Here is a 23,586-nt window from a genome sequence, read left to right as displayed (position 1 = left end):
TTTTTCTTTTCGACAATGGTGGAAAGAGAGGAAAAAGAAATCAAGTTGAAACCGCTATTTATTGAAATAGCAGATTTACATTGTTGAGTTGGCTTTGAAGCAGGACTGGAGGTAACGAAAGTGAGTGAGAAATGGCTAAAGATAATTTAACTAATTTACTTTCTCAATTGAACATTCAATTGTCTCAAGACGAGCATTCGCAGGTCGAACATACTTGCGTTAAACTATTGGATTCTGGCTGTGAGAACCCAGCAGATGTATTTAGACGTTGCTTAGTAGCTATTATCCAACAGGATAAATATCAAAAAGCTTTACATTATTTAAAGAAATTTAAACATATTGATGAGAGATACGGTCGCAAATTTGCGTTAGAGAAATTGTACATTTTTTATAAATTGAATAAACCAGATGAATTCAACACATTGTACAATGAAGTTATCACAGATGATCTCGATACTGTACTGCAAAAAGACATTGGTTCACTTAGAGGCATCCTACACGTGAGAGCTCAATACTGTTATAAGAATGGCTTGTACCAAGAAGCTTTTAAAATATACCAACATTTAGCCAGTCATAATGAAACGGATCAAGATAACCAAATCGAATTGGCTTGTAACGAAAGGGTCCCACTATCTGTAGCAACAGATTTAATGAGCAGATCACCATTAGTTACACCTATAGACGAATCTTCCTACGACTTATTGTTTAACGAATCATTTATCATGGCATCCATAGGTAAATATGATGAGGCCATTGAACTATTGGAAAAAGCCCTGCAAGAAGCCACGAATGAAGGTTACCAAAATGATATCAATACTATTAAATTGCAATTATCCTTTGTTTTGCAAATGGTGGGGAAAACTACCAAAAGTAAAGAAATCTTAAAGAGCTTATTAAAAGAATTGAAAGCTGATTCCCCATTTTATTTAATTTGTCAAAATAATTTAAATGCGTTTGTTGATTTCTCCAAATATAATACAAACTTCAATCTACTATTAAGGGAATTAAACGTAGAAAGACTAAACTCTTTCAATTTACAGACCTTCACATGTGAACAATGGTCAAACATTCAACGTAATGTGCTATTTTTGCGTTTGTTCAACAATGCCAAAATCCACTCTCAAAATTCTATTTTATCAAGAACATTTGATAAATACTCCAAGTTAGTGGATAATGTTACTTTGGAAAGTTATAAGACGCAGGCAAAGAAACTTTACCACCACACTACAAAGACTATCTTAAGTGGAACAGATGGCAGTGCAATCGGCATATTACTGCTGACTATCCAACTGCTAATAATAGAAAAGGAGTGGGAAAATGCTATCAGAATAAGCGAGTTATTTTTAAATGAAAGTTGGAAATCCTCCTTTGAAAAATTCAACGATTCACAAGCCATCGTATGTTACGTTTTATTTGAATTATACAAGATTAAGGGAAGAAACAATTCAAAAAGTGTTCTACTTAAAAAATTAGACTCCGTGAGAGCCCAATTGGGCGGAAAAATCCAAGAGGACATACCATTTTGGAAGCACGTTGGGTTTGAATTATTATCCATGGGCAATGCCAAAGAATCGAAGGCTTTACTCAGGGAGGTCTCAAGCTTTAGTAAAGGTAACGAAGATGAACTCGTCGACAGAGTTGTTTTATCTCATTCGTTAGATATAGCACAAGGTATAGATTTGGTGAGAGATATTGACGTTGATGAATTAATTCGACTTGGTGTGAAACCCTTAGAATCTTCAGCAAAGAAAAATAAAAATGCCACAGTGAGCAAAGTTCAAAAGAAAAAAGTTTTAGAACTGAAGAAAAAAAGAAAGATTAAACGCATCGAGAAATTTTTACAAGGTCGTGACGCTTCCAAATTACCTGATCCTGAAAGGTGGCTACCATTAAGAGACAGATCTACTTATAGACCAAAGAAAAAACAACAACAGGGTGCAAAGCAAACTCAAGGTGGCGCTATGAACAAAAAATCAGAACAAGCCCTTGATATATCAAAGAAGGGGAAGCCCGCCGCTAATAAAAAGAGTAAGAGCAAAAAGAAAGGCCGTAAATAGAGTATAAAAAGGTTTACTATCGGTAGTCCTTAAATATCGTCAAGTTATGTAATATTGTATATGAAATGAAACTCGACTAAATCAAAAGAAAGAATGTTGAGAAGTCAAGCTTCCCGTTTCCTCGAACAACTCTTTCCTTTTAAGTGCTAATTATATGATTCTTTATTATACAGAAAAAATACATTGTGAAAGATAACACAAGTAGTAAGTGAAATGTACACAGGGATTCATCATCAATCTTCCCCACTAAGTGAACAAGGTGTCTTCGTCTCTCAAATATTCACCAATATCAGCTTGTCTGAAAGCAACTATACCAGTGGGTTGCATGTTTCTTGACTCAGAAGTACTTTTCGCACTGACACCGAAACCTAATGGAACATCATTCATAGCAAACACAATGACACCGGCGTGCTCTGGTATATCATCAGACATTTTACCTACGTGTGCCTTTAACACATGGTTACCGTATAGGAATGGCATTTCTCCATTAGGTTTAATCCATATCTTATATTTCGCATGCTTAGCCAATATTGTCAAAGAAGTAATATGTAACCTGAATTTTCCAGTCTTCGTAAATTTACCCAAACAAATACCTAGAGACATCAAGTTAGGTCTTGCTACACTAGTAGCCAATTTGGCAACATGATCAGGTACGTAATATACTCTATCCTTTTGTAACCTGAAAACATGAGGAAGTTCTTTATTATCTACTAAAAACGAAATATTTCTACCAATATAGCCGGCGAGTTTCTCGAAGACAATCTTAGTCTCTTCTTCTGTTAGCTGTCTCATTATTGCACCTGACTACAATTTCCCTTAATGTTGTACTATCCTGAATTCTAAAATACGATCCTATTGCTCTACCGTCAATTATCTCAATATTATATTGCTTACTTTATTCTAAGCTCATCGCATATTTCAAAAATTTTCATCACCGTACAAAGATATATATATATTGGTGCGGGTAATGATTAGCCGCTGAAATTATTTTTTCTTTTTGGCTTTGAAATTTTTCACTTTTAGTCATCGCTATAGTTCGAGAGATTTGATATACAAGAAGTAGTAAAAATAATAGCGTGCTGGATACAACAATTAAAAGTGATATCAAGGATGTCTGAAGAGAACTTGAGGCCCAGCTATGATGACCAAGTTAATGAGGATGTCTACAAAAGAGGTGCTCAAAGCAAATTGACCAAAGCTCGTAAGGCAGACTTCGACAATGAAAACGACAAAAAAAAGGATAAAAAAGCAGGGTCTGGTGACAAACACGTAGACAAAAGACCAAAAAGCGGCCCTCGTTTGGATGAAAATGGCAACCCACTTCCTAAGGAACCTCGTCTCCCAAAGAGAAAGGTGGCTGTTATGGTTGGTTACTGTGGTACTGGCTACCATGGTATGCAATATAATCCACCAAATCCAACAATCGAATCTACCCTTTTCAAGGCATTCGTTGAAGCAGGTGCTATTTCCAAGGATAACTCCAACGATTTGAAAAAAAATGGGTTCATGAGAGCTGCAAGAACTGATAAAGGTGTTCATGCAGGTGGTAACTTAATATCATTGAAAATGATTATTGAAGATCCTGATATCAAGCAGAAGATCAACGAAAAGTTACCAGAGGGAATACGGGTATGGGATATTGAACGTGTGAACAAGGCGTTTGATTGTAGAAAAATGTGCAGTTCACGTTGGTACGAATACTTATTACCAACGTATTCACTCATTGGCCCTAAGCCTTGTTCTATTCTTTATAGGGACATCGAAGAAAGTAAAGCCGAATTGCCTGGCGTGTTAGATGAAGACTTAGAATCCAAGGAATTCTGGGAAGAGTTTAAAAAGGATGCGAGCGAAATTTTTTCAGCTGAAGAAATTGATGCTATATTAGCATACGTTCCACCGGCAAGAGATGAATTCGATATAAATGAAGAACTCTATCAAAAGGTAAAAAAATACAAACAATTAGAGAATGCCCACCGTAGAAGATATCGTATATCTGCTGCAAAACTGGCAAAATTCCGTGCTTCTACAAATCAATACCTTGGTGCCCATAATTTTCATAATTTCACACTAGGTAAGGACTTCAAAGAACCAAGTGCCATTCGGTTTATGAAGGACATAAAAGTATCTGATCCATTTGTAATTGGCGATGCTCAAACAGAATGGGTTTCCATCAAGATTCACGGCCAATCTTTCATGCTACATCAAATTCGTAAGATGGTATCAATGGCAACTTTGATTACTCGTTGCGGTTGCCCCGTCGAACGCATTAGTCAGGCTTATGGGCAACAGAAGATTAATATTCCAAAGGCACCCGCGTTAGGGTTATTGTTGGAAGCTCCAGTATTCGAAGGTTACAACAAAAGATTAGAACAATTTGGTTACAAGGCAATCGATTTTTCCAAATATCAAGATGAAGTAGATAAGTTCAAAATGAAACATATTTACGACAAGATCTATAAGGAAGAAGTGGATGAAAATGTTTTCAATGCGTTCTTTAGTTATATCGATAGTTTCAATAAAGTTACTGGAGCACAGGGTGAAGAAACTGCTGAGAAGTCGGGACCTGCTGTGCAAAAGAGTATTTTTGAATTCTTAACAGCTAGAGGTATCCCAGGTCTTACCGATGCACCCGAGAGCAATAAGAAGATTAAGCAAAGAAAAAGAATGGAAGAGGAAGAAGCCGAGAGTAAAAAGGCTGAAATATCCAGCGCCGCCCAGAGTGAAGAACCTGAGGTGCAACAGGAAGATGTAGCTAATTAGTTTGCCACTTCTTTCTTTCTTATTTTCCTGAATTTCTAAGACATTGACATTGTCATTATCCTCTTATTTTATAGAGCACCATTTTTGTTTTCGTTTTATGTATTATTATATAATGGCACAGAATAGTTTTATGGTTCCTTTTAAAGTCATTGAACATTTGCACTAACGAAGAATTCAAACACCACCGGAGAGTAGTTTTTCCAACCTGGCGATTTCTTCTAACGAGGTAGCTTCTGCCAATTGCTTTTTCAATTCATTTCTTCTCTCCACTGTCATCTTGCTCACCACCAAATTCATGATTTCCATCGTCTTATCTCTGGATTTGTTATCCTTTGTTGAAGCACTAACTGGGCCCAGCATTTCACCATCCGCCTGCCTTGAAAACATTGTAGCATTCTTTCTTTCTTCTGTTGATACGTTTTGGAAGTCTAAAGTTTCTAAATGCGGTACCAATCGAAGCACTTGTTCTCTATAATTAGCTAAATGACAGACTTGATTTCCTAATAAAATTAGGTTCTTCAATGTCTTGGGTACACTGCGCAACCTTTGAAGGTCTTCAAACCTTCTTATGCTATTATTTGATAATGTGAGATTCTGTATATTCATCGGTAATAGACGACCATCTATGTCAACAATATTGTTTCGAGCCAATAGTAATGTGTGTATATCGTCCCTGCTGGATAGATCTGGAATCATGATAAGATCATTATTCGTCAAATCCAAGATGTGGGTAGGTTTGGTTAAATGCTTTAAGCTAGATGGCATGGATTCTGAGTCCGTTTCAAGCTGCAGGTCTCTTAAAATAACACATTTATCCACGTTATATTTGCCATTATAATGATCAACATAATATTGTGGGGCATCAATAACTATGCTAGGGGTAAACTTCATTATTCTCTATAAAAATGATAGTTTCCAGGCCCGGCAATTTCACCTCTATCTGTTGAACACTTGTTGAATATGGAATATGTGATCTTGGTCTAATATGTGTAAATGTCATATACGGTAAGAAATTTACTACTAGGGTATTTTCTGTAATTAGCTAGGGCGTGTTGAAAAACAGCTTAAAATATTAGGAGCCAAAAGTTGCTAGTCAAGGTTTTCTTCACTCTTTTAGGGCAGGAAAATTTATGCATATTATAAAAAAAAGGCAATCGTAAGAACCCAAGTAGCAGGTGTTCGGAAATTAAGATTATATATATATTTATAGCATTGACGTACCAACCTACTGATACTGATATAAGCTCCAACTTTTCGATCTCGCCATGATCTGCAAGGTCAAAACAGTCTGACTCGAACCCCTTCAAATTAAACAAGCGAAAAATGGTATTTGCTAAGGATGAAGTTGATTACTCTTTATATCTGGTGACAGATTCCACCATGCTTCCACCGGGAACTACTTTGTGTTCTCAGGTTGAAGCTGGGTTGAAAAATGGTGTGACACTAGTTCAAATTCGTGAAAAGGATACTGAGACGAAGAATTTCATCGAAGAGGCTTTGGAAGTACAAAAGCTATGTAAGAAATATAATGTTCCACTAATCATCAATGACCGTATAGATGTCGCTATGGCAATTGATGCTGATGGGGTACATGTGGGCCAGCAGGACATGCCAATCCCAATGGTAAGAAAACTTTTGGGTCCTTCCAAAATTCTTGGATGGAGTGTCGGTAAGCCTTCTGAAGTAGAGACGTTGGCTAAATGGGGGCCAGATATGGTAGATTATATTGGTGTTGGCACCATTTTTCCAACATTGACAAAGAAGAACCCTAAAAAATCACCCATGGGTCCTCAAGGTGCGATTGCTGTTTTGGATGCGTTGGAGGAGTTCAAAGCTACATGGTGTAGAACGGTTGGTATTGGTGGTCTTCATCCTGATAATATTCAGCGTGTTCTTTGCCAATGCGTTTCTTCAAATGGGAAGAGATCGTTGGACGGTATCTCATTGGTCAGCGATATCATGGCCGCCCCAAACGCCTGTGCAGCAACTAAGAGGTTAAGAGGGTTGTTAGATGGAAACAAGTACCAATTTGTTGAGTTTAAGTTAAATAATGCATTTCCTACGACAGCTTCCATTCAAAGCGTTATCTCTCAAGTCTCAAGCAATCGTCCGCTAGTGCAACATATTACCAATAAGGTTCACCAAAATTTTGGTGCCAATGTCACTCTAGCCTTAGGCTCATCCCCTATCATGTCTGAAATCGAAAGTGAAGTATCTGAACTAGCAAGCATTCCGAATTCTTCTTTACTATTGAATACTGGATCAGTGGCTCCTATTGAGATGCTAAAAGCTGCAATTAATGCCTATAATGAAGTTAGCAGACCCATCACCTTTGATCCGGTTGGGTACAGTGCCACTGAAACAAGGCTCTGCTTGAACAACACTTTACTCACTTATGGCCAATTTGCTTGTATAAAGGGTAATTGCAGTGAAATACTGTCCCTAGCCAAATTGAATAAGCATAAAATGAAGGGCGTCGACTCCAGCAGCGGAAAAATTGACATCGACATGCTTGCGCGCGCAACTCAAATCGTGGCATTCCAATACAGGACTGTTGCTGTTTGTACGGGTGAGTTTGATTGTGTTGCTGATGGCACTTTTGGCGGTGATTACAAGCTCTCATCAGGAACAGAAGGTATTACCGCTGAAGATCTTCCATGCGTAATAATTGAAGATGGTCCAATTCCTATCATGGGTGACATAACTGCAAGTGGATGTTCGCTTGGCTCTACAATTGCTTCTTTTATTGGTGGGTTAGATTCTACTGGAAATCTGTTTGATGCTGTGGTTGGTGCTGTCCTATTATACAAATCGGCTGGTAAACTGGCTTCAACCCGTTGCCAAGGAAGTGGTTCGTTCCATGTCCAATTGATCGACGCATTATACCAGTTATTCCATGAAAATAAACCAGAAAACTGGTCCGCTTCTTTGAAGAAATTCAAATAAACTATTTACAACGTAATGATTTTATAAAATGAATAAATAAAGAAGGAAATCCAATAAACAGAAAAAAACTTAAGGGATTTGTGTGGATAATATCTGAAGAATAAATAAATCTTGCCGCAGGTTTTGAAGTTACCAACTAGTTGCCTAATTTGTATATGACAGCCTACTTCTCTCGCTCGGTAGGGTCTTAGGATCCTTGTCTAAAGCCTCGTATTTTGCAACTGTCTTAGTCTTCAACTCTTCCTCTTGCTTTGGTGTAAGCTTTTCGACCTTCACCCCAGGAGAAACAAATTTGAATTTGCCCGTGGCAAATTCTCTGTCTGATAACCTACTTAGAACGTATAGTTGAGAATAAATGTATCTCACAACAGATTCCAAGTGAACCATATCAATGTTCTTTCTCCCACCAAAAAGATTTCTCCAGACTGCTGTTGCAAGTGTAGCATCATCTGTGGCAAATCCTTCATCATAAGCGAATATCGCACCTCTTAATTGTGTGTTGAAATCTTTCAAATATTGATCAGCAATTCTACCAGAATTAACCTTCATTTCCTCGAATAATCTCAACTCAATGTCAGAAAATGTTCTATCCACCAATTTTTGCTGGTAGTTTCTGCCGTACTTGAAGGGCATACCTCTCATACGTACAAAGAGCATCCACTCGTGCAATATAGTAATTTGGAACCATTGTGAGAAAGTACGTGGTAGCTTCAAATCCTCGTAAAAGTATTTGGCGGTTTCTGATAATGGCTCATCCTCGTATTGTAAACCTTGCTCTTTACAAATTTTATAGTAATAAGATCCTGCAACGGGTCCTGCTCTCACCCTATCCATATCTAAACGGAATGCTCGAATTACTAGTTCACCCAAGGCTTCTTTCCATTTGGGAAGCTCGTACTTCGACGATTCATACTTACTATGAGCTAAGGGGATCTTATTCTGAGCAGTTTTTATAGGCGCTTTATTGCTTACATCTAGTGGTTTCGAATTTAAATGTGAGCTCTTCGCTAAAACCTCTGGCGAATCTTGCAGAGCTTCTTTATTTTGCTTGAAAACATCCGTTTGATGCAAATAAGCTCTCGGATAATAAAAAGAGGATTTTCTAAGGAGGACAGGGAGTCGACCTGAGGTAAATCTATTGATTGACATCATCAAGTATTGATTCAGTTGAAGAGATCGTTACAGAGGTCATAGAGTTTGTCGAGAATTAGTCTTACTAAGGCGCCTGTCAAGGACCAAATTTGACGTTCTTTTCCCTGTCGGTAATGAATTTAAAAGAATGCCGGGTAAAGCCTATATACTACTCCCGCCAGGCACCCAGTCAGGCACCCTGAAAGGGCCAATTTTTATACGATGATGATACAAACTAAATACTGAAAAATATTCGTAATGACTTTCCTATACGTAACGGAGAGAGTGGTTTGAATTACAGCTTTGTTTCTAATAGTTCTTCTCGTTCTCTTCGTCTTGAAATAATTTGATGTTTTATCTCCTCCAACATACCCTGCACGTCAAGGTGCGTAGCTTTTTTGGCCCGTTGGGAACTTACTCCATATCCTGAAGTATAACTGATATGCTTGTATCTCTGATGATTTAAAAGCTTCGTAAGAAGCTCTTCTTGCCTTTCCTTTTTCATTTCAACGATAAGGTTGGGATCTATTGTACTTAATTGTTCGAAATGAAAATCTAAAGGATAAAGTAGACTCTGGTGCTTTCTGAGAAGTGCTCTTTCGCCTTCTCCAAGGCGCATTACGTCTTTGAAAATTCCTTCTGAAATGGGATCATTCTTTACCCCAGATAGTTTTTTGGCAAGCTTCTCCATGTTGGAAAAATTTTGGCCATTAGGTGCACAAGTTGTCTCAGTTCTCTTTAAGTCAGCCAATGTAAACTCATTAGTTTTCAAAAGTTTTCTGTTTCTTTTGAAGGTCTTATCACATTCAATACGCCTTTTCACTTTGACCTGTTGCCTGTATGCCGCTTCAATACGATCCATTTTGGATGTCAATGCTTTCTTCAATTGGCATTCATTCTCTCCTAAATCGTCCAACCTATCTACTAACATGTGTACATCTTCTGTATCTTCGAAGAAAGCCCATTGATGGGAGGAGAGTAAGAGCTTCTCCGGAGTTTCTGATATTATTTTTCGGTATATAGGTATCGGAATACTTGATTGCATTAAAATGCCGTTTGAATCAATTATCATGGAATTTTCGCACTGATCGATTTGATAGTACGACCCATCCGCTGACCTGAATACTGAAAAAACTTCTTTTGTTGCACAGACAGTGCCTTTTACTTTAGCCAATAGCTCCCACTTTCTCAAAGAATCTATGCTCACATCTAAGTAAAAACTCACATCAGGTTCAGAGGGCCCTTGGACCCACAGGAAGCAGCAGTTATAATGCCACTCATCTTTTTGACTTATAGATGAGGGCGACCCGTTCGAATCCATCCAATAATATCGATTTCCATTTCTATCTTTACCTAAAATTTCTAATCTCTTAATATCGTTTTGAATCAATTTTGCCTCTAAAAAGGCGACGTCTTCCATTAAATATGCCATTTTCACTTTAAACCCATTAACCTTATCTTTATATTCATCTAATGCATGTCGGGTCATTGGTGGGTAACTGTGAAGCTGTGCGTATTTTTTGGTGAAAATTTTTAGCTGCTCTTTCAGTTCGTTATACTCTTTTCTTGCACTATCCAATTCTAAGCGGATGCCATTGTATAATTTCGGTACTCCATCTACCAACTCCTTAACATAGCTCGAGAAATTGGATACCAAATCTACGAGAAGCCATAAAACATCAATTTTATCTTTTATAGATAATCTCTTGCGAAAGTTACGCAAAAGCACCTCGCCTAAATTATCAAAATTCATAGATAAAGGCAGTATTTTTTTTGTGAAGCATTCTGCAATATCACTATATGTAGTTATAAGCGTATTCTGTTGCATTATTCCAAGCAAACAGATTAGCCAATTGCCGTTTTTGAAATCTTTATTGGATAAAAGTTTAGCCCAGCTAGTATCTCCATAATTCAAAAAATTTTCTGTAATTATATCGGCTGCAGTTTTGTTTCCCTCCCCCTTTCGCTTTTCTCCAGTCCAATTCTCCATCATATTACAATTCCAGTCACTTTTTTCATTCGCCACCAAACACATTAACGAGCAAACTATTTCAATATAAAGTTTACACCCTTTTTCATTAGAACGGAAATCCACACCCTCATTTTTCAAAGGCTTACCATTGGAAATGGAATACCTTAAAGAGTCTGTACTTTTATTTGTTATAAATTTCCTCATTTCCTGGTTTCTGGTGAAGTTGCTTGGTATTGGGTGACTCTCATCCACGTTAAGGACGCTAGATTTTTCATGCTGGGATACGTTACCCATAGTGACTTGGTTATACATATCATTTCTTGCCCTCTCGTTAGTGGTGCTGTCTTTGCTGTGGTCGACATTGACAAAGTTTATTTTGACGTATTCATCTACTAAAGCTTCCGGACAGGTACACTTGATAGTAGTAAGAAACTGATCAAAATTAAAATGTTCCAGACCAATAAAAGGTCCGAAAGAGCTCAAGAATTGATACACAACCAATAATCGTTCTGTTGAAAATTGGTTGCACTCTTCAAACCATTTACGATCGATATTCTTATATTCTAAGGAGCTATCAAAGTAACTGATGCTTTCAAATGGTGTCGATGGTCCTGTGAATGGAAGTTCCTTGTCTTTGATACTTCCCTTCAAAGAATTGTAATCATTGAAGTTCGCAGTATCAAAAATGTGCCCAAATGTGCCCAAAATCTCGTCGTCAATTTTCTGCATTATGGACGGTGATGTTTCCTCCCAGTCACCAGGTTCAACATCTTTCTCTAGCGGTATAGTGAGAGGTGTGTATAGATTGGAAGAAAATGAGCCCATTTCAGCTGGTAAATACTTGACCATTTTAGCAGGGCATTTAGGGTTAACGTTATATTTTTCTATATGTTCTTGTTTCACCCTCCATGGTGCGTGTTCCTTATTTGATACTTTTATGAGTATTTCATTAAGAAAACATGCAATTATGAATTTCGAGAAGTGCGATTCTGGCCTTTTAATTTCGTTTTGGCTTACAATTAGGGCTATACCTTTAGGTTTTTGGTTCAGGCGTTCTGTGATTAAATATAGTGACAATCTTGGGGCAGATGTTTCTTCCACTTCGCTATTCGTCATCTCGTTATACTGAAATACATCCTTGACGAAGAACAATGTGTCATTGGGTTCAACGCTTGAAGGTCCTAGCAAGTTAGATTCTTTCTGTTTATAAGTAAATAATTCTTTCTTTTGCATGCTTTTCAAGCACACCGTGTCGCCTATAAAGAAACGGTTACTAAAACGCTGGAATGTGTTGTCCACGAGATATTCAACCTTCCTTGTCGGGTTGAAATTTGCAAAGTTTGCTATGGCCTTCCTTAGTTCTTTTGGCAAGAGAGAATTGACCTTTTTGCGGTGCTGTTCTTCGCTTTTTAACGCCTTGAAATACGAGAGAGCATCTCTTCCACTAATCTCACAAGTGAAAATATTCCTTCTATAAAATTCTAGTCTTTCCGAGTAACTATCATAATCAATTAGATGTTCTCCGGTTTCTTTTATTACCTTTGCAGCTTCACAGGTGGAATCAGCAGACCGATTTATTTCATGACGTTGTATTTTCTTTCTGTTAAGCAGAACCATTCTTCCTTTGTAATCTGAAATACAACCAGAAGCAAAATAAAACCAAAGACAGTGCTCTTCGCTGGATAGAAATTATCGATCGACTGCTTAGGTCAGCTAACGTCTACAAAGTTCATCATGTTCACTATTGAATGACGCGTTACGAGAAAACTGGGCATGCCATATTGGAAAGAGAGATGGAAAAATATACAGAATACAAATCGCTAAATGATACTATCATATAAAAATTGGATCAATACAAATAAATGTTGATTCGGGGAAGTATTATTATGTATCTCGTCACCGTTCTCTTCAAAAACTTCAAGTAAAATAAAAGCGCATGTGTTGAACTCTCAGAAACTGCAGACCTTAAGCACTGTCATAACAAAAATTAAGCAAGTAGACCTACTTTTTTTGAGGAACATGTAAGCTATATTGCGGATATCTATGCTAATATTTTAGATCATTCATGATTTCATTGTTTAGATTATCTCTTCCTATGAGATTTTCTTTTTTTTGTTCTCGCCTAACTCGAACGTCCGTAGAAATAAAAAATTTTCAAAGCGATGAGCTGAAGTGAAAAACTTCAAAATCAAGGAAAGTATATACACTATTAAGGTGAAAATATCACACTATAGTACTCTTTGCCACAACCATCTAAGCTATTCGCAAACAATGGAGCAGTCTAATAAACAGCATCGTAAGGCGAAGGAGAAGAACACAGCAAAAAAGAAGCTGCATACGCAGGGCCATAACGCAAAGGCCTTTGCCGTAGCAGCTCCAGGTAAGATGGCGAGAACTATGCAAAGGTCAAGTGATGTGAACGAGAGAAAACTGCACGTTCCAATGGTTGATCGTACCCCTGACGACGATCCGCCTCCATTTATCATCGCCGTCGTAGGTCCACCGGGAACAGGTAAGACTACTTTGATCCGGTCCTTAGTAAGGAGAATGACAAAAAGCACTTTGAATGATATTCAAGGTCCTATTACTGTTGTTTCTGGTAAACATAGAAGATTAACTTTTTTGGAATGCCCTGCAGATGACCTGAATGCGATGATTGATATTGCTAAGATTGCCGACTTGGTTCTTTTACTAATTGACGGTAATTTCGGTTTTGAAATGGAAACAATGGAATTCTTAAATATTGCTCAACACCACGGTATGCCGAGAGTACTTGGTGTAGCCACCCATCTTGATCTCTTTAAATCTCAGTCGACTTTGAGAGCTTCCAAGAAAAGATTAAAGCATAGGTTCTGGACAGAAGTTTATCAAGGTGCAAAGTTATTTTACCTATCTGGTGTGATCAATGGAAGGTATCCTGATAGGGAGATTTTAAATCTTTCACGATTTATATCTGTTATGAAATTCAGGCCATTAAAATGGAGGAACGAACATCCTTATATGCTGGCTGATAGGTTCACAGATTTAACTCATCCGGAATTAATAGAGACTCAAGGACAGCAAATCGATCGCAGAGTCGCCCTCTATGGTTATTTGCATGGTACTTCTTTACCATCTGCCCCAGGAACTAGGGTACATATTGCTGGTGTCGGTGATTTCTCAATAGCACAGATCGAGAAGTTACCAGATCCATGTCCAACACCTTTTTACCAACAGAAACTGGATGATTTTGAACGTGAAAAAATGAAAGAAGAAGCAAAGGCTAGTGGGGAAGTTACTACTGCATCTACAACAAGAAGACGTAAAAGATTGGATGATAAAGATAAATTGATATATGCGCCAATGTCCGATGTTGGAGGTGTATTGATGGATAAGGATGCTGTTTATATTGATATTGGGAAGAAAAATGAAGAGCCAAGTTTTGTCCCTGGCCAAGAAAGGGGTGAAGGAGAAAAACTCATGACAGGTTTACAAAGTGTTGAACAAAGCATTGCAGAGAAATTTGATGGTGTTGGTTTACAATTGTTTAGCAACGGTACTGAACTTCATGAAGTCGCCGGTGATGAAGCCATGGATGTTGAAGGTGGAGAACAAAGTATTGAAGGGGATGAAGGAAAGAGCAAGGGAAGAACCAGTTTAAGAAAACCAAGAATTTATGGTAAGTCAGTCCAGGTCGAAGATGCAGATATTGATAATCTACCGAGCGATGAGGAGCTTTACACAAATGATGACGACATGGAGAGCTCCCAACCAAGGATGGTTGAAATTGATTTCAACAATACCGATGAACAGGGTGCTGAGAAACTAGCTCTAGAAACAGATTCTGAATTTGAAGAGAGTGAAGACGAATTTTCTTGGGAAAGAACAGCGGCGAACAAGCTGAAGAAAACTGAAAATAAGAAAAGGACTTGGAATATCGGTAGGCTGATATACATGGACAACATTTCACCTGCAGAATGTATAAGAAGGTGGAGGGGCGAGGACGATGATAGTGAACACGAAAGTGATATTGAAAAAGATGTTGACGATGACTTCTTCAAGAAAAAAGATGAAACTGCTATAAAAGAGGATATCAAAGAACACGCAGTTGATTTAGAAAAGTTTGTCCCATATTTTGACACTTTCGAAAGATTAGCAAGAAAATGGAAGACCGTTGATACAATTAAAGACAGATTTCTTGGCGCTGGTATATTAGGTAGTGATAAAGGAAAATCAAGCTCCAATGAAGATGCCGAAGAACTATACGGTGATTTCGAAGATCTAGAAAATGGGAACGATTCTGAACGTGCAGAAGAGAACAGTGGCAAAGAAAGCGAAGATGAGAATGAAAATGAAGATATGGATGAAGAAGAAGATGACAATTCATTCACTAATTTTGATGCGGAAGAGAAAAAGGATCTAACCATGGAGCAAGAAAGAGAATTGAATGCCGCAAAGAAGGAAAAACTACGTGCACAGTTTGAGATAGAAGAAGGTGAAAACTTCAAAGAAGATGATGAAAACAATGAATATGATACATGGTATGAACTACAGAAGGCCAAGATATCGAAACAATTAGAAATCAACAATATAGAATACCAAGAAATGACTCCAGAACAACGTCAAAGAATTGAAGGTTTCAAAGCCGGTTCTTATGTACGTATCGTCTTCGAGAAAGTCCCAATGGAATTTGTCAAGAATTTCAATCCAAAATTTCCCATAGTTATGGGTGGTTTATTGCCAACCGAAATAAAGTTCGGTATTGTCAAAGCCAGGTTGAGAAGACACCGTTGGCATAAAAAGATCTTAAAGACAAATGACCCACTGGTCTTGTCCTTAGGTTGGAGAAGATTCCAAACTTTACCAGTTTATACAACAACTGATTCTAGAACAAGAACCAGAATGTTGAAGTATACTCCGGAACATACATATTGTAATGCCGCCTTCTATGGTCCCTTGTGTTCTCCAAACACACCTTTCTGTGGTGTTCAAATTGTTGCTAATAGTGATACCGGGAACGGCTTCAGGATTGCAGCAACAGGTATCGTTGAAGAAATAGACGTTAATATTGAAATTGTGAAGAAGTTGAAATTAGTGGGTTTTCCATATAAAATTTTCAAAAATACTGCCTTTATAAAGGATATGTTTTCAAGTGCTATGGAAGTCGCCAGATTTGAGGGTGCACAAATCAAAACTGTCTCAGGTATCCGTGGTGAAATCAAAAGAGCACTTTCAAAGCCTGAGGGTCACTTTAGAGCAGCCTTTGAAGATAAAATCCTGATGAGTGATATCGTAATTCTAAGGTCCTGGTACCCTGTTCACGTCAAGAAATTCTATAACCCTGTTACTTCACTATTGCTGAAAGAAAAAACTGAGTGGAAGGGTTTAAGATTGACAGGTCAAATAAGGGCTGCTATGAACCTGGAAACACCATCAAATCCAGACAGTGCGTACCAAAAGATAGAACGTGTAGAAAGACACTTCAATGGTCTAAAGGTCCCCAAGGCTGTTCAAAAGGAATTACCATTCAAGTCTCAAATCCATCAAATGAAACCGCAAAAGAAGAAGACCTATATGGCTAAAAGAGCCGTGGTGCTAGGTGGTGATGAAAAGAAGGCAAGATCATTTGTTCAAAAAGTATTGACGATTTCGAAAGCCAAAGACAGCAAGAGGAAGGAACAGAAGGCTATTCAACGTAGGGAAAGATTGAAAAAATTGGCCAAGATGGAGGAAGAAAAATCACAAAGGGATAAGGAGAAGAAGAAAGAATACTTCTCTAAGAATGGGAAGAGAACGAACATGGATGGTGAAGACGAATCTCGTCCACGTAAGACGAGGAGATAGATTTCCAATCAATATATATATATATATATATATATATAATGTAACATACATCTATTCGATCTATTAGTCTAAAAATAAACTATGATCGTGGAAATGCTGAACTCAAAAGTTACAAGGTCGCATCTTATGCAATTTTGTTGATTATTACAAAGCTGTTGAATTCGTGCGAATGTCATATAAATGGTATAGATGTATACGTCAATTAAATATACTGAGATAACCATTGGAATGCCTCTAAATAACCATTTCTCATAACAACGGAACACATGAATACTTCAACTGGTCTTTGGCCTTCAATTCTTTGGGAACCAGTGGTGTTCAATAATCCTAAAGCAGAACGCAGCTCAGCCTCAGAAACAGCGTTTGGAGCGTCGATCTTGTTACCAAGAATTACGAAAGGAACGTCCTTCAATTCAGCAATGTTGAATAGAGCATCCAATTCAACACGTGCTTCATCAAATCTTTCAGGGTCAGCAGCATCGACTAAAAATACAATACCATTAACTTCTGGGAAATAGTCCTTCCATAAACGACGAGCTTGAATGTGGCCACCCAAATCGAAAGTTGTAAACTTAATGTTACCGATTGCCAATTCTTCAGAAGTTGGATGCCATGTTGGCTGTAAAGTTGCTAATCTATCATTCTTTAGCATGTGAAGCAATGTGGTCTTACCGGCATTATCCAAACCCAAGAAAAGTAGTTTACCATGCTTGTTCCATAGACCAAGAGAAGCCAACACATCTCTGACTGCACAATAAAATGAAGTTAGTAAAGAAAGTAATTTTTTTTAAGAGGAAAAATAGAACTTGAGCTGAGAGCATTCAATGTTAACCACATTGAATAAAACAAAGCATCCGAAAAACGTGAACACGGTGATAACATACACCAACCAAAAATATCCCAACCAGCCATTATTCCAACTTTATATTGTTAATTATAGGGATGTTTTAAAAAAAAAAGGGGAAATAAATCTACTGTTTGCCTTTCTAGAGGATCCATTATGGTAACTATTTTGACAAGTAACTTGTTTCCTTTTGGTTTTTATGCGCTCTTGTTCAATTTTTCTGGTCAACGCGTTGCAGACGGAGTTGTCGGGTAATGCGGGCGTATACGATATAATGATAGAACGATACAACGTGCAATACCGCGACATGTTGAGCGCAAACTGTAGAAATGGTGCTCTGCAGGGGCTTTTTGTAGGCTTCTGCTTATTCTAGGTCACTTACTGAGCTCCATCTCATGCGTGTTTATGCGGAATTACTTTCTTTGCGTTAAAAAATAAATAAGATAACATCCAAAAAAGATTATGTAAATAATAAATACTATAAAAAAGAAATAAGGGAAGGAACAAATGAATCTGCATAATACATATGCGACGATTATGTGTTTCCTAATGCCTGTCTTGTATCGTCAAGAATATGCAATGTTTTTTCCAATTTTTCGCAGGTAATCATCAATCCATCAAAATTAACACTCGCCATGAAGGAGATTTCCAGTCTGGTCAGCAGTCTTTTTGAGATACCGAACACTTTGCAAATATAGTTTTGTGAGTGAACGAAATCCTCCAGTAATTTGGTGGCAATTCGTATTGTAGATATTATGATCCTATGGGTTTGGTCCTCTTGTAATTTAGCCTTCAGCTTAATGGGACCATCCATTTCGTCTCTCGTAAGAAATACTAGTTGAAGTAGATAGGTGGCTCCAAGATAGACTACGGCGCCAAACATGCATTTATTTTGGATCCGATCGATAAAATCTCTGAATGATAACGAAGGTGGGTTTTTCATCACAAAATTAATAAATTTTTGAGGGTCCTCAGGGGAAATGGCTAAAGTGTTCGCATTGTCACTAATTTTCTTAGATAGTTGTAAAATTAGTTCAATATTCTCACGGAACTTAGATAGAGCTTCATCGTCTGACAAATCAGGTATTTTCGGTATCGATTTGTAATGATCCAATAATAAAGATATTCGTCGTAGCTCTTTTTCGTTCTCCTGCTCGCATTCGATGCTTAGCACCTTCAAATCTGGTGGCTCTTGATTGGAGGCGGAGGACGGAGGATAGGGGAAAGAATCAAATTTTGTGTAGTCGAGGACTTCTGAACACTCGTTTTCATCTGTCTCGTTATTCGTAGTGTTTTCACTCTCATGAGAATAATTATCAGTGTCTATCTGACTATTCGAATTCACCTTATTCGTATATATTTTTTCTTTATCAGACGCGGATAAAGCCTTGTCTAATAAGCTATAACCATGGTGTTCCACTGTGGAAGTAGTAGAGCTGGCATTTGCAAGGGGATCCAAAAGATAATTATCGTCATCATTGTCCAACTCGGTGTCGCTAAGGGCAAAGTTGGACATGGAATCTAAGCGCCCGGTGCCTTGAGTCGCTGTATCACTCTTTACTCTCCCAGGCAATTTGCCACTGCCGCTCAGAAGCTCTGAGTTGAAGCTATTTACTTTGTCAATGTTGTTAGCTAGGTAATCATTGATCTCGTTGGCCGACTGGATCAGCTGTTCTACCCCCATTTTTTTGCTGGACGGGCTTTTCAGGTTGAGATCTGTATTGAAGTCATTACGTATTTGCTGATGTTGCTCTTGCTGCTTTTGCTTTTCGAATCTGACCTTCTTGGACGGACCATGCAAACTAGAAAGTGGATCCAAAACGTCATTTACTTCCGAAAAGTTCCTACTTTGAGATACACCTACCTTAAGTGGAAGGTCAAAGACGTCTTCTCCCTCATCATTTGCCCTACACATGTCACTATCGTTATCATCGTCATCATCGTAGAATTCGGACATACTCCGGGCCAAAACGTCATTAATGAGAGACTTGTTGGGATCTTGATCATTAGCCATACTGCTTCTTGTTTATCTGCAAAACCTCAAACAAACTCTTCTTGATATCTCCATTACCTAGTGAAACACAGAGACCTCCCGAGCGTCTCTTGCATCGGGGATCCTTCTCTGTTGTTTTTGATCTTAAACAGGGGAATACAAAGCAAAATTCCCTACAGTTGCCCTTCCGCGCCGCTCCCTCCTAACAGGGCGGTGAAATGGAAATCAAAGGCAAATTGATACTATTAATCTCTTACTAAATACAATGTGACTCAAATTACTTTTTATACATTTAAATAAGTATTTTTGAAAATGTTATTTATGGTAACACGTAATTATGCTTAGTACAATCTGAAAGCTGGACCCATGGAAGACTTAACAACCAAGGAACCAACATTTTGCCAGTTCTTCTTCAACAAAGAAACGAAGAAGTTAACAGACATCAAGATTTGGTTAACCAAAACGTCTTCTTCCATTTCAACGTTACCGACGGCAACAGCCAAACACAAGACCTTCTTCAATTGGAACTTGATGGTAGATCTGACATCAGTGACCTTACCGTACAAGTCATCGTTGTGAGAGACTGGAGTTGGGAACTTACCAGCCTTGGACAACTGAGGACCCAATAGTCTTGGAACTTGCTTAATCAAGACTTCGGAAGCGATGAAAGCGTTGTACTTCTTGGACAACTTCTTGATCAACTTCTTGTTCTTGTTCAACTTCTTCAAGTCATCGACGGACATAGCGTCAACACCACAAGACTTAGCTCTGTCAACATCGAAAGCATCACCAAAGATACAGATGGACATGTTTGGTCTTGGACAGTTTGGCAACTTCAAAGAACCAGAGAAACGCTTGTCTCTTTGAGGGTCATAGTTCTTCAAACCGACTTGTAGTTCGACGGTTTCCAAGAAGTTTCTCTTCTTGGTTTCGTTGGAATACTTCAACAATTCCTTGACGTGTTCTCTGACTTGAGAAGAGCTGATCTTGGACATTTCTTTGATGACTGGTTGATTGCTACAAATTGTATTAATGTTGAAGTTCAATAAAACATGTTCTAGATATAAGATGGGCAGAGGTAGTAGGTGAAAAAAAAAGTCTCTCTCTCAAGGTATCGCGCCCAAGAAAGAAAAAAGACTGTTAAATCCGTACACCCCATAAAGAATGCAGCTCCCCAGTACAATAAAGTAGAAGTTTTATCGTTAAAAATACATAAGTGAATAATATGAATATTAGAATATTTATCCTTGAAAGTAATTGAATGTTCATGTCTCAAGAGAGCCTGAAAAATAATGCAGTAGAGTTTTCGTAATTTTTTGATTACTTCGTTCTTTCTTACCTTTATCCTGTCGAGAAAGCTTACAAATAATTAGGATCCAAGATGTTTGCTTTTTTAGTGACATCTTGGGCATTTGGAACACTGCTCAAGCTCAAATCTCGTACTGGCATAGCGTGCATTTGGGTGGAACTAGCAGCGTCTTCCAGTATGCTTGGTTCCATTAGACTAAATTGCTCATCTTCATATGCGTTGATTAGCCCATTATTCGCTTCAGATTCTTGCCTTGTGTGCGAAACACCGGGGTATGACTTGCTGTTAGGCGAAGAGCTTTCGCGGTCAGGCGAAACATCTTGCTGTGCTGCTTTATCTGGAATGTTTCGCTTAAAACTACCTAGTTTACTCTTATTCCTTTTGATTGATAATGAACGTAAAACTTTTTCAGAAAACGTTGGGCGACTGGTTTCTTTACTACTACTTTCAGCATTATCTGAATTAGTTCCGGTTTTTTCATCATCGTATTCAATGCCGAAAAGGTTATCTTCACTTTTACCCTCTTGACTCTTTAGTTCATATTCCCAATTTTCGGTATGGTCCTTTGCCACGTTACCTAGAGCCATTAATTCGTTGGCCACTGATTTATTCAAAGGACCTTCATGAGGAATAGCGTGTTTTTGGAAAGATGCCCTGTCGTCCTTTGCTGGTTTAAACCTAGAATCAGGATTCTTAGAAAACAGAATGATTGTGGTAAAGGCCAGAATCATCAACAGTAATATCAAAGAAAACGCTGCATTCATAATGAAAAACACCCAGCCCATGATGGCAGATACGGCATACTTTTGGTTGAATAGGTCTGAGAAAAACATGAAAAGGAAAGAGTTGACCAAGGTGACAGTACAAATAAAAATGTTGACAATATTTGTTGGACGATCCAAATATGGTTTATAACGAACGATGGCAATGAAGTACGCCAAATCGATAATGAAAATAGCCAATGCTTGTGTCTTACCCGATGCTTGTGCAAATCCGACAAATAAGGCTTTGACAAAAATATACGTGGTTAAGAGGGCATTCCACCAATAATGCTTTGCGTTGAACATGGTGTAGAAAAACCCGTACTTATTTAAAACGTATTCGTCACCGTACAATAAAGCAGCTGGGTTATTGTACATTTCCACAGATTTGCTTGCAAAAAATATGGTTCTGTACGCAGCCCATATCATCAACCCGCATGACAAGACGATGAACAGACATGCAATAACAATAACACCGGCAGAATCCCTTTCAGTAAATTCCCAAAAACTTAAAATTGTCAGTTGTGTGAATCCAATGTAAATGTATCTTAACAACGACCCTTTGAGAACCGACCTCCAATTCTTCCTAAATTGGTAAAACCTATCACTTCGCATCCAACCGCATTTTATACATAATTCAATACCGTATTTGCAGGCCATAATGAAGCCAGCCAAAAAATACCCACACAGCACAAAGAATGTGAATCCAGTACAAACAATGGAGGTATTTTCAATTTTCATACGATACCCCATCCTTTTGATACCTCTAAAGATTAAAGTGTTTGCATTACCATACAAGACATTTTCCGCCCTCTTGTAAATGGAAGTTTTTTTAAGGTAATCTAGTCCTCTTTGCGTAAGCACTGACATTGTTGTTGCGGTCAAATACAAAGACGGAGAGCCTCCGGTTGCATCTACATACCAGCGAAAAATCTTCTGCATAAACGTAATACGGATCAAGCCCATCGACCAAGCAAGGTTTTCAGACCAGGCAGCAGCAATAGGTGGAACACTGTCTACGTGTTGCATTGCGACCACAGCGACAGATTGGAAGTATAAGAACAGCGACATGGTGTTTGCAGAGATGTGAGATGCAGCTGTGGAGTTCCCGAAGGTCGACAGGACAGCTGAAGTTAGTAGACCAATACCGGCAATAACAGCTGTGACCCATTTAACCCCGATTTGTGAAACAGTTTTCCCATTGGAAAAGAAAACCTGGATACAAGCCAAATTTTCACTGACATTGTTATAAATGTTCAATCTTACGTAGGCATCGATATCAGGCACTTGGTAAGCGATTCCTGGAATCATTTTCACGTACTTCTCGGCAATTTTTTCAATAGAGTCAATTTGTATGTTACCTGGGTGTACAGGGCAAAACTGCTTCCAACCCATAGAACACACATCAAAGTTCTCCGTAATAATCTTAAACCCGTAAGCATACACGTCCACATAAGCGTATATGTAAGAGTCAATCTGTGTAGTCATATCCAGATCATAATGTAGCGATCTATCGTCTGGAGAAAATGACACATCGAAACTATTGGCTGAAAGCTGTGAGTTTTCCATGCACGTGACCAATGAGCTCGCTGTGAGCGTCCTTTTCTTGGCGGCCACTGGTACCACCAGGCATGTGCATATTAGACACCATAGTGTCATTAGTACTTGCATTCTTAAGGCCGTTTTTGATCGGCTATGTATGCAGCAGTGAAAATTATCTCTTTTTTGCCAGGTATTCTTTCTTTTATAAACCTCTAGCCAAAAATATCCGTGCTTGATCTTCCTGCGTTTCTTTTTCCTTTGCGTGCCTCCGCTTATTTCTTGTTCTTTCCCAAAAAAATTCCGCAGTTTCCCAAAACGGCAATGTGAGCAAGGATAGGTTAAGTTAGTTCTCGAGCGATCGGTTCAGATGCGCATAGCAAGATATTGCTCAAGAAGACTCAAAAATACAAATCGGAAAGGAAGTGAGTGTTAATATATAAAAAATGCA

The 23,586-nt window shown here is 38.2% G+C and overlaps 12 protein-coding genes across 12 annotated transcripts; 4 read left to right on the top strand and 8 right to left on the bottom strand.

The window, feature by feature from the left end:
• Positions 1-131: 131 nt before the first annotated feature.
• On the top strand, positions 132-2,057 carry SRP72 (signal recognition particle subunit SRP72; the record flags this gene model as incomplete). Its single annotated transcript, XM_033913672.1, has 1 exon — positions 132-2,057. One exon carries the CDS (start codon positions 132-134, stop codon positions 2,055-2,057), a length of 1,926 nt encoding a protein of 641 aa, XP_033769563.1.
• Positions 2,058-2,303: 246 nt separating this feature from the next.
• NIP7 (ribosome biosynthesis protein NIP7) lies at positions 2,304-2,849 on the bottom strand (the record flags this gene model as incomplete). The annotated part of the gene is made up of 1 exon (XM_033913671.1): positions 2,304-2,849. The coding sequence occupies one exon, from the start codon at positions 2,847-2,849 to the stop codon at positions 2,304-2,306; it is 546 nt and encodes a 181-aa protein (XP_033769562.1).
• Positions 2,850-3,167: 318 nt separating this feature from the next.
• Positions 3,168-4,817, top strand: PUS1 (pseudouridine synthase PUS1; the record flags this gene model as incomplete). The annotated part of the gene is made up of 1 exon (XM_033913670.1): positions 3,168-4,817. The coding sequence occupies one exon, from the start codon at positions 3,168-3,170 to the stop codon at positions 4,815-4,817; it is 1,650 nt and encodes a 549-aa protein (XP_033769561.1).
• A 174-nt stretch (positions 4,818-4,991) lies between these two features.
• LEA1 (U2 snRNP complex subunit LEA1) lies at positions 4,992-5,708 on the bottom strand (the record flags this gene model as incomplete). The annotated part of the gene is made up of 1 exon (XM_033913669.1): positions 4,992-5,708. One exon carries the CDS (start codon positions 5,706-5,708, stop codon positions 4,992-4,994), a length of 717 nt encoding a protein of 238 aa, XP_033769560.1.
• Positions 5,709-6,140: 432 nt separating this feature from the next.
• On the top strand, positions 6,141-7,763 carry THI6 (bifunctional hydroxyethylthiazole kinase/thiamine-phosphate diphosphorylase; the record flags this gene model as incomplete). Its single annotated transcript, XM_033913668.1, has 1 exon — positions 6,141-7,763. The coding sequence occupies one exon, from the start codon at positions 6,141-6,143 to the stop codon at positions 7,761-7,763; it is 1,623 nt and encodes a 540-aa protein (XP_033769559.1).
• A 144-nt stretch (positions 7,764-7,907) lies between these two features.
• Positions 7,908-8,915, bottom strand: CBP3 (Cbp3p; the record flags this gene model as incomplete). Its single annotated transcript, XM_033913667.1, has 1 exon — positions 7,908-8,915. The coding sequence occupies one exon, from the start codon at positions 8,913-8,915 to the stop codon at positions 7,908-7,910; it is 1,008 nt and encodes a 335-aa protein (XP_033769558.1).
• A 274-nt stretch (positions 8,916-9,189) lies between these two features.
• Positions 9,190-12,483, bottom strand: SPAR_P00600 (uncharacterized protein; the record flags this gene model as incomplete). Its single annotated transcript, XM_033913666.1, has 1 exon — positions 9,190-12,483. One exon carries the CDS (start codon positions 12,481-12,483, stop codon positions 9,190-9,192), a length of 3,294 nt encoding a protein of 1,097 aa, XP_033769557.1.
• Positions 12,484-13,137: 654 nt separating this feature from the next.
• Positions 13,138-16,689, top strand: BMS1 (GTPase BMS1; the record flags this gene model as incomplete). Its single annotated transcript, XM_033913665.1, has 1 exon — positions 13,138-16,689. The coding sequence occupies one exon, from the start codon at positions 13,138-13,140 to the stop codon at positions 16,687-16,689; it is 3,552 nt and encodes a 1,183-aa protein (XP_033769556.1).
• A 202-nt stretch (positions 16,690-16,891) lies between these two features.
• Positions 16,892-17,601, bottom strand: SAR1 (Arf family GTPase SAR1; the record flags this gene model as incomplete). The annotated part of the gene is made up of 2 exons (XM_033913664.1): positions 16,892-17,436; positions 17,574-17,601. The coding sequence occupies 2 exons, from the start codon at positions 17,599-17,601 to the stop codon at positions 16,892-16,894; spliced, it is 573 nt and encodes a 190-aa protein (XP_033769555.1).
• Positions 17,602-18,068: 467 nt separating this feature from the next.
• PCL8 (Pcl8p) lies at positions 18,069-19,547 on the bottom strand (the record flags this gene model as incomplete). Its single annotated transcript, XM_033913663.1, has 1 exon — positions 18,069-19,547. The coding sequence occupies one exon, from the start codon at positions 19,545-19,547 to the stop codon at positions 18,069-18,071; it is 1,479 nt and encodes a 492-aa protein (XP_033769554.1).
• A 320-nt stretch (positions 19,548-19,867) lies between these two features.
• On the bottom strand, positions 19,868-20,521 carry RPL1A (60S ribosomal protein uL1; the record flags this gene model as incomplete). Its single annotated transcript, XM_033913662.1, has 1 exon — positions 19,868-20,521. One exon carries the CDS (start codon positions 20,519-20,521, stop codon positions 19,868-19,870), a length of 654 nt encoding a protein of 217 aa, XP_033769553.1.
• Positions 20,522-20,885: 364 nt separating this feature from the next.
• FLC1 (flavin adenine dinucleotide transporter) lies at positions 20,886-23,267 on the bottom strand (the record flags this gene model as incomplete). Its single annotated transcript, XM_033913661.1, has 1 exon — positions 20,886-23,267. One exon carries the CDS (start codon positions 23,265-23,267, stop codon positions 20,886-20,888), a length of 2,382 nt encoding a protein of 793 aa, XP_033769552.1.
• Between the last annotated feature and the right edge of the window lie 319 nt (positions 23,268-23,586).

The sequence above is a fragment of the Saccharomyces paradoxus genome, chromosome XVI (assembly GCF_002079055.1).
Source record: "Saccharomyces paradoxus chromosome XVI, complete sequence".
NCBI lineage: Eukaryota > Fungi > Ascomycota > Saccharomycetes > Saccharomycetales > Saccharomycetaceae > Saccharomyces > Saccharomyces paradoxus.
Note: the sequence above shows the minus strand (reverse complement) of the source record. Positions and strands in the feature narration are given on the sequence as shown.